General features: G+C 48.8%; 1 protein-coding gene across 5 annotated transcripts; it reads right to left on the bottom strand.

Annotated features, from left to right (window-relative positions):
• Positions 1-288: 288 nt before the first annotated feature.
• Positions 289-4410, bottom strand: LOC105059147 (uncharacterized). 5 transcript variants are annotated; one of them, XM_029268660.2, is made up of 5 exons: positions 4027-4410; positions 3887-3940; positions 3743-3802; positions 656-796; positions 289-526 (listed from the first exon to the last, which is right to left on the bottom strand). In XM_029268660.2, exons 1-5 carry the CDS (start codon positions 4348-4350, stop codon positions 398-400), a joined length of 708 nt encoding a protein of 235 aa, XP_029124493.1. In that variant the 5' UTR covers positions 4351-4410; the 3' UTR covers positions 289-397. The 5 variants fall into 5 exon arrangements, with proteins under 5 accessions (XP_029124493.1, XP_010940667.1, XP_010940668.1 ...); XM_010942365.2 differs by having other exon boundaries at positions 656-742; XM_010942366.2 differs by lacking the exon at positions 656-796 and having other exon boundaries at positions 4027-4407.
• Between the last annotated feature and the right edge of the window lie 4577 nt (positions 4411-8987).

The raw sequence follows: 8987 nt of genomic DNA, 5'->3' as shown, positions 1-8987 counted from the left end.
ATTTAAGGTATGAGATGAGGCAAAACAATCATATGTTGAAAGAATTGGCACACATATGAACCAGACGAACGAACAATTAATATTACTTATACATGCAAACTTAGTTTCCTCATCACTTGACAGGATGATAGAACGTTGAGAACTGAGATGACAGATCACCTTAGCACTACAAGTTACATCATCTAAATATAAATTATTGTTTGTTGTTCCCAAGCTTGAATCTGATCATGCAGTCATCTGCAAGGCAAGTATCTTGACAAATTCTGTCAAATACTGAGACAAATAAAGTTGCCAAGTCAAGAATTAAAAACATATCTTTGAATATAATATTATATTAATATTACAGCATTAATGGAAAAAAATCATAAGCAAGAAAGAGATCCATCAATATGCAAAGCTAGTCGATAGCATCCTCTTCATCCTCAAAACTCAAATAAAAAGTTTGCAACTTAAAGCCTGATCCTTGTATGGTCTCAACCAAACTGGAAGCCACTCCTGTAGCTTGTACAGTAGTCTGCTTTGCCAACTGCACCCAAAATTAATCCATCTTTTAGAGCAATAAAGGATGAACTTAGAACTGTTATCAAAGAAAAGTATGAACTTAAAAAAATTCTTTGCACTTTTTGCAAGCAAACATTATGTGCATTTTTGATACCTTATGTAGGCCGCATAGATTCAGAACTTTCCATGGAAGTTTGGAGCATATTATAGTATATGCCAGTGATGCCTTTACCAATCTTTCCTTTTTTTCCCTCCAAAGATAAATAATCAGGTTGAAATTTATCTGAATCTTTGTCTGGATGAGAGTCATACAGCATACAGGCAGGCAGCAACGGGAACAATGACCAAGGTTTAAAGATTGCAGACCAATTGTTTTGGCACATCAGGAAAGGACTACTTGCAGGTTTATGTTCAATTCCCAAAAAGACTAGAAAAAATCATCGCACTTAATACTGTTAACTCAATTGGCACAAACATCATTGACATTCAATTTTTAAAATATTTGACCTTAGGCCCTCTAATACAGGGTCAACAATGACAAAGATTAGATCAATACTATGCTTGACTTAAAATGCCATGAAAATGCACACAAGTCCGTGGACATACATCATGCTTATAATGAGTTGAAGGGAGTGAAAAGGTAGATTGTCTGCTGGCTTTGGTGGCATGATAAAACAAAAGGAAAAATCAAAACTGAAGAGAAAAAAAAGGAGCGGAAGATAGACGGAGGGAATATATGTAGAGCCTCATGAGGAAGGAAGACAATGTTCTTCACCTACCTCGGTCTTCTTTTAGGGAAAGCAGAAAATTGGTGAAAGAGGATGCCATCATCCCTCAGAAAGGAGAGAAAATAAAAGAGAGAAGGGGAAGGAAAGGAGAGAAATGAAATGGGGTATTTAACAGGTGATCATATTGAGGGAAAAGAGGAAGAATAGAGTATAGTGTAGTCAATACATGCTTTTATTCATCTTGTTGACTTATGCCCCTTTTTATATAGGTCTACGTGTGATATATTTTATAGTTAGCAATGAATTCCATAATTGCGAGATTAATTTTGGTGCTCCATATATTGGATGTGAGCCCTCCTCAACTAGAAATACTTGGTTTTGTAGCCAAGTGAAAAAACACTGAATTCATGCCATTGTTTGATATTCAAGCTTCAAGAATATCATACATAGTCTAGCCATTTGATAAGGGATGACGCAACTATACAAATTTCAGCAATTGAAAGTTGTTAGAACTTGTCACCGGATTTATGCACACAGACCTATATGTGGAGGGTGCAAAAGCCATACATGGAAGTACAGCTCCACCAAGTAAACAGATAATGGGTAATTAAATTATGTAGAATATAATGTTCAAGGTCTTTTGCACAAATACCTTTTGAAAATGGAGTAAAACTTTTTCTTATCCAACAGATGGTCAGTCATAGAAGATTCAGGTATACTTTATTGTGCAAAAGGAAAGTTGAACATGCACAAAACCCAGGAAATAGGAGAGAATTCAACCATGAAGTCCACAAAGTCAATCATCAAAATAACAAGACTTCCTGTGATACAAAAAAAATGAAGGCATGGCTCATCATCATACAGCACCAGGTGATGGATACAACTTGGTGTAGTCAGATGGATAAATAAAGTCTTTAGAAACGGCTTCAGTATGAGATCAAATGGACAAACACCCAAATGATATTATCACCAAGTAACCATCTATAATCATCAGTCTCAACATTCCAAAGACACAGCTTATGTTATGCTTCTGAAGCATGCAACACACTTCAACTAGAATCAAGGTCAAATAAGCATCTTTCCTGGCACCAAGGAGAAAAAAGACATAAGATTCAGTATTGCCAATCATATCTACTAGAAATGATGTTGACGTCGACATCTTATCATACGATGCCTAAATGAAGTAGTAGTGTGAATCTACTAAATCTAAGAAGGTGGAACATAAGTAGGAGCAGGAATGCGACAAGAAGAGTACAGAATTGTTAAGAGTTTCCACACAGACATTCAAAATGGTCTTAGAATGAAGATGACAGCGGGGATGAGGATACGAGAAGAAGAAAAAAGCATCGACAACTTAACATTCTCTAATCATAAACCAAAACAATTCTAGGGACTGGCACAGCAGTAAATTGGTTTCACAAGCAGCCTTGAAACGAAATAAGCCAGTCCTACTTTTCAAGAAGAATTGCACCAGAACCTTAAATAGCGATGGGGTTTGCAAGTAAAATTTGAAATAAAAGAGGGAAAAGGAAATTAAATCTTTTAATTTCAGTGAAAAGTAATTTAAATCTTTTAATTTCAGTTGAAGTTAAAATAATATAAACATGAGAACATGTTTTACTCTGAAATTTTTCTTTAAGTGCAGTTAAATTGCAGTTCATGTTCATGATCGTTCAAACATCATGTGATACATCTTGCTGCAAGAACAGTAAAAGGAAGTTGGAAGAAACAAATTTAGTGATCCAAAGGTTCAAGAAGCAAGGAAGGGCATTTTCAAACTGACGAAATCAGTACATCTTCTAGAGCAACTTTGACTATATTGGGACAGGTACTTTTTCCCTTCTCAACGATAAGTGAATACACAAAAAAGGGATTTATACTAGAAGTCATAGGGTGAAGTCATATCCTTCATGAGCTTATATCTTCTGCTAAGAGCTGTTGGTGATACTTATCTTTTGAAATCTCAATTGATCAAAGAATCCTAGATAAAAGCAATGCCCCAGGTCAGCTTTTATTTTCATGGAGATAGGAAGATGGAGTGTGGCAATCTAAATGGAGATATACAGCAACAATTTAAAGTGAGAGTTAAGAAACATGACATCCTGCAAAGGGGGAAGCTTCTTACTTCCTCCGTTTACCCTCAAAAAAGATTATCCTGAAAAGAAAAGAAAGGAAAGACAACTGGGATTTGCATTTTGCAGTCAACATGCTAAATTGCTAAGTACATATCTTATGAACACAAGCCAGGAGCATTACCATGCAATAACATGCACTAGAGATTCTACCATGATTTTACTTTGAAGTATTTATTCTCTAATTACAGTAATATTGGTCACATCGCTTGTAACTTCTTCATAAAAATTCCAACAATACCAACTCAATCATAAAAATTCAAATCCCTCAACAAGTTAGGAACTTTGCTCTTGAAACACAACCCATTTGATTGCAAGAATGCCTAATTAATCTCAATTGCGAATCTATACATGAGAAATCCCAAAAGAATATTGTATTACCTCAACGCTAGCAATTCCCTCAGCGACTTGAACTTTCAAATCGCTAATGCCCTCCGTTCCCTGTAAGAAAAGACAAAGAACAAACCTTGAAAACTAGAACAAGATCAAAGCAACAACCCATGAACCGGTCATGGCTAAACCAACCTCCAGAGCCTTGGTGACTGCAGGTATCGCCGACTCATCCATAGTTCCCTCCGCCTTCACATCAAGAAACCAGTGAACAAAACCACTAGAAAACTTCATCCATATAGCAATAAAAGAGGAAAGGGGGGAAAAGGTCGTGCCTTGAAGAGTATGGTAAGCATGTCGGAGGGTGACACCGGGACGGAGACGTTCGGGTCGGCGGACGGGCTTTCTTCTTCCGGCGCGATGGCCGCTGCTTGTTCTTCTTCTGGGACTACGGTTTCCTCCTCCGCGACCGCCCTCACGGCCCTTCCAAAGCTCGGGAACGGCCTCCTCTGAGACCGAGATAGAGCAAGGCTTGGAACGTGGCGGAGGGAGGCGAACGAAGCGAGAGAGGAGGGAGGAGGAGAGGGCCGGAAAGAGGGGGAGGAGAGACGACAAATTCGGCAGTGGAGAGAGGAAGAGACTGCGGAGATTGTCGCCATATTTTCTGGCTCGAAAGGCTTTCTTCTCCCATTCGCCGGTGCTCTAGGGGAGGGATAGATAATGTGGATTGCCTTGGGATTTTGTTTGAGCCGATAATTCCGACTTGGCCCCGATCGGTCTATTCCGGTCTGGGTCATAAGGAACCCGGTTTAATCTAATTGCCCGAGCTTAGTCCACTAAATTAGGACCCGTTTCGCTTAAACTAGAGTTAGGCACAACGGTTGGAATCTCGCTACCATAACCAATCTATGTTCTGCTTTTTTGTGAGAAAAATGAGTTCAGTTCATATTATGTGGAATTTGTTGAATGGCTGAAATCTAGGTGGAAGGGCTAGAGTCATTGCATATAAAGGGAGGAAGAACAGTTCGATAACAAGGTGTGTTTTAAATCACTGCAGATAAAGTGCTATGATGGAGTGCATGCTACTTTTCAATTCCAGACACACACCATATACTTTGAGATCCATATCTGGATTATGAAGTTGATAGCTTTCCCATGCTTTAATGAATAGCCTAGACCGCATCAAATCTAACAGCCCAAATATTCCAGTGACCCAAACATTATGCGCTGATTGGTGCTTTCGGTACCAAATGAAGATATTGATATTAAAGCTTGAACAGATTTCCCTTGTATACATATTGTTGCGGCCAATCGCCTCGTCGCCTGGTCGCCGGGAACGAGCGCCTGCAAAAAAGGAAGTCCGCACTGACCGGAGGTAGCTCCGGCGGGGACCCTCCGACGGTCAAGTCAGAGAGGTGACTGGGCAACAGTGAAATGCAAACAGAGAGCTCTGAGAAAGAGGGAGAGAGAGAGAGAGGAGCGAGCCTACGTTTTTGGGAGAGACGGAGCGGATCCTTTGCACTGTTGCCTTCCCCGGTATATATAGCGGAGCTAGGTATGGCGCCGTCATTAATGGCGCGGACAAGTGAGGAACTGTCAACTCACTGTGGGCTGTCAGAGCCGCCGTGAAAATGTCATGTCGCCGTGTAGCCGTCTAATCACCAGGGTTGACCCGGCTCTCGACGGGACAATGCCCCTAGGTAACTGCGCCACATGTCCGTGTCAGAGCTGACAACGTCTGGCGGCTGTACGGCGGTTGGAGGAGCCGACCGACCTAAAGTCGGTAGCCAGATAAGTGGTGTCGGGTCCCTCCATTGGTCGGCGAGCATCATGTAAGTCGGCCATCGAACCTCGGGGTTCGATCGGTCGGGATGGACACGCCCGACATACCTCCGGTCGGCGACGGGCCGTTGGACGGCCGGCGGTTAGCTGCTGATGGCTTCCGTCAGTCGGTCGCCCCGACCGGCGATCGGTCGGCCTCTCGGCCAGTCGGAGTCGTCCGGCGGAGGCGGTCAGGCCGCCAGGCGGTCGGACAGTCCGGTCGGTCGGGCCTCCCGGTCGTATGTCGGGCCCTACGACAGTCGGTCGGGCCCTCCGGTCGGTCGGGCCCTCCGGCAGTCGGTCGGGCCCTCCGGTCGGTCGGGCCCTCCGGCAGTCGGTCGGGGGGTATCCCCAACAGTTGCCCCCCTCCACTCCCAAGTCGGGTGGTGAGCAGGACGATGCTTCCATTCGGGCAGCAATCCCGGACGACTGGGAGTGGATTCGTCGCACGTGTAGGTCCGACCGTACTGTCGGATGATCCGATGTCAGACGCCTCATGAATGCTCAGCGATCCGGACGTCCAGTCGATGTCAGAGGTCACGTCGGCGTCAGGCGTCAGACGCCACGTCTTGTCGTCGTCAGTCGTTACGTCGGTGTCAGAAGATCGGGCACCGGACGATACGGCGTCAGTCGATCGGATATTCGGCGCCGATCGCGGAAGAGAAAGCCGCTGTCAGGCGTCCCATCGGGAATGCGAACCGGCGCGGGTGCGTGGATGCAGGGCCGCGCCCCGCGTGCCGCGTGTCAAGGTGGTTGGCCGGCGCCCTCTCCGGCATTTAATGCGGGCGGTGCGGCCGTCCCGGGGCGGGGCGCGCCGAATCTTCCGCCAACCGGTGGGCGCCACGCGTCGCGCATCTGCAGGTCTTCGGTTGGCGCGGAAGGATCTCGGCCGTCGGTCGGCCCTATATATATAGGACCTCCCGGACCCTGACCCGCATTTGCAACATTTCGCTGGGGAAACTCTGTCCGGGCGATTTTTCAGTCGTCGCGGGCAGAGCTCTTCTTCGCCTGCGGAGGGTCCATCCGGTTCGTGGTCCCCCTTTTTCCTTCTTCCTTCCTTTCTTCCCTTTCGGTCCCTGCATAATGACCAGGAAACCGACTCAGGGAGCTCGGTCGGGAAACCCGACCGACGACTCCCGATCGACTCCAGGAGATGAGGTCTCCTCGCTTTCGGGGCCGAACGTCGATCAGCTTCGGGAGCACTATCGCATCCCGGAGCAGTTTCGGCTCTCCGCTCCAGGGGCCGGCGGTCGGGTCAACAACCCTCCGCCTGGCGATCTGGCGCTGTACGTTGAAGACCTTCGCGCGGGTCTTTGACTTTCGATTCCGGAGTTCGTCCGGAATCTGCTTGATTACTACGGACTCTGTCCGGCGCAACTGGCGCCGAACTCTGTTCGGTTAATCATTTCTTTCGCGCTGTTGTGTCAGCTCTTGCCGACCAACCCCCGCGTTTCACTCTTCCGGGCCTTCTTTGTGCTCCGACCCCATCCTAAAGCCCGAGGGTGGTGGCTCTTCAACCCTCGGAAGGGTCTTGCTTTCATAACTGGTCTTCCATCGTCCATTCATGGATGGAAGAACCAGTTTTTCTTTGTTTCCTCCTCTTCTTCTTGGGGCTTTCCTTCTCGTTGGGGTATACCCCGAACAGAGGCCAACGACAACAGTCGGGTGGATGTGGACGACCGGGAGGACTTCCACCGACTGAAGGACATGTCGGTACCGAAGCAGAGGGAGCTTGTTACCGAACAAGCTCTCTATGACGCCGGCCTGAGTCTGGTCCCCCGAATAGGTATCGTCCGATCCTCCGGCTTTTCTTTTTGTCCATCTTTTGGTCGGCTTTTGGCCCAGCCATTAACTCTCTTGTTGGTATTGCAGGGACACCACCGAGGATGAGGCCGACTGATGCCGAAATTCGGCAGTTCGCCACGAGGAAGAGGCCAGCGTCGGGGGCCGGCCCTTCGCGCCCTGCAAAGAAACCAACCCCAGCCCCGCCAACCGTCGAGGCGTCGGCGACCGACCAGTCGGAGCCGATCATAGCCCTCGTGGCTCCGACGGTCCGAGCTGAGGAGAGGCCGACTGAGGGGGCGGCCGAAGAAGTATCGGCGGCTTCGCCGGTGCGGGTGGAGCCGGATGTCGTTCGGGAAGCCGAACATCACCCGACGGCGTCCGCTGGCGCAACGGGGGGCGCCGGCTCAAACTCCAGCGTGCCGTCGCTGCCAGTACCGTCGGTCGGGGCAGCTGATCGGGGGAAAGCCCCGATGGAGCCCGAGGAGGAGGATAGGTCGGGGAGCCGCTCAATGCCTCCCAGCGCATACTACCCCGAGGGTTCGTCGGCATTGGCCGACCACAACCTTGCGAGGAGGTTGTGCCAAGGGATCCTCCTCCCAGCCGACGTAGAATCGCTGCGGTCTCGGCAGGTGATCGAGATGCTGTCGCGGTTCTACCCGACGATGGTTGAGGTAAGCTCCGCGCCTCCCTACTTAGAATTTTTTCTTGTCATGCGATTCTGACGAAGCTTTTTGATCGGCAGCTGATCTTCACAATGTCCGAACTTGAGGCCGGGTACCAAAGGTTCGGCAACGTTCGAGCAGCCTTCAAGGAGAAGTCGGCGGCGGCCGAAGCTGAGAGGGCGATGTTGGCCGAACAACTCCTGCAGTCGGCCGATCGGGAGGCCAAGTTAGTCGACGAGGTTTCCCAGCTTCGGTCCGAACTACAGTCGGCCAAGAAGGAGGCCAGGCACAAAGGTCGGGCCGTGCGCCGTCTTCGACGCGAACGGGATGGTGCAACTGTCGAACTCAAAGGGGAACGCGAGCAACTTCGGGTCAGCCTGGAGAAGCTCACGGAAGCCGAAGAGGAGCTGTCCATCGCCCAGATCGACGCGAAATGGCGAAGGTCGAGGCGGAGTCGGCGAGGGAGGAGCTCGCCCGAGCTGAGGACGAGGCAACGTCGGCGAGGGAATCGGCCGAACGGGCGGTGGAGGACTTCCGGTCCTCCGACCGATACCGGGAGGAGATGCTCGAATCGGGCTTCGCCTCATACCGGGTCGGGTTCGAGGACGGTCGGGACGCCGTCCACGTCTTGTACCCGGAGTTGGACGTCAGCCGCATCGTCCCGCCGCTAGCCGAGGAGGAAGAAGTCGAAGGAGAAGGAACGGAAGAGATGGCCGACCAGCCGTCGGGAGGCGTCATCGTGGTGGAGGAGGCCGTCCCGGAGCAGGTGCCGACCGAAGTTCCTTTGCCGACCGAAGACCATCCCTCGGCGGCCGACCCAGCGTCGCTTATGGCCGAGACGCCGATCATCCCCGATCCTCCGTCGGTCGAAGAGATCGACTAGGACGGGTGATCGGCCCTGCCGACCGTCTTTACTTTTTGTCTTTTTGAAAATACATGTAATCGGGCTTCGACCCGACTCTGTAATTCCTTTTTATCAATGAATGAAACTTCTTTCTTTCTCTCCTTGTTATTTGTAATGCCGGCTA

This window comes from Elaeis guineensis, chromosome 16 (genome assembly GCF_000442705.2).
Source record: "Elaeis guineensis isolate ETL-2024a chromosome 16, EG11, whole genome shotgun sequence".
Lineage (NCBI taxonomy): Eukaryota > Viridiplantae > Streptophyta > Magnoliopsida > Arecales > Arecaceae > Elaeis > Elaeis guineensis.
This window is presented reverse-complemented; position numbering and strand designations above follow the sequence as displayed.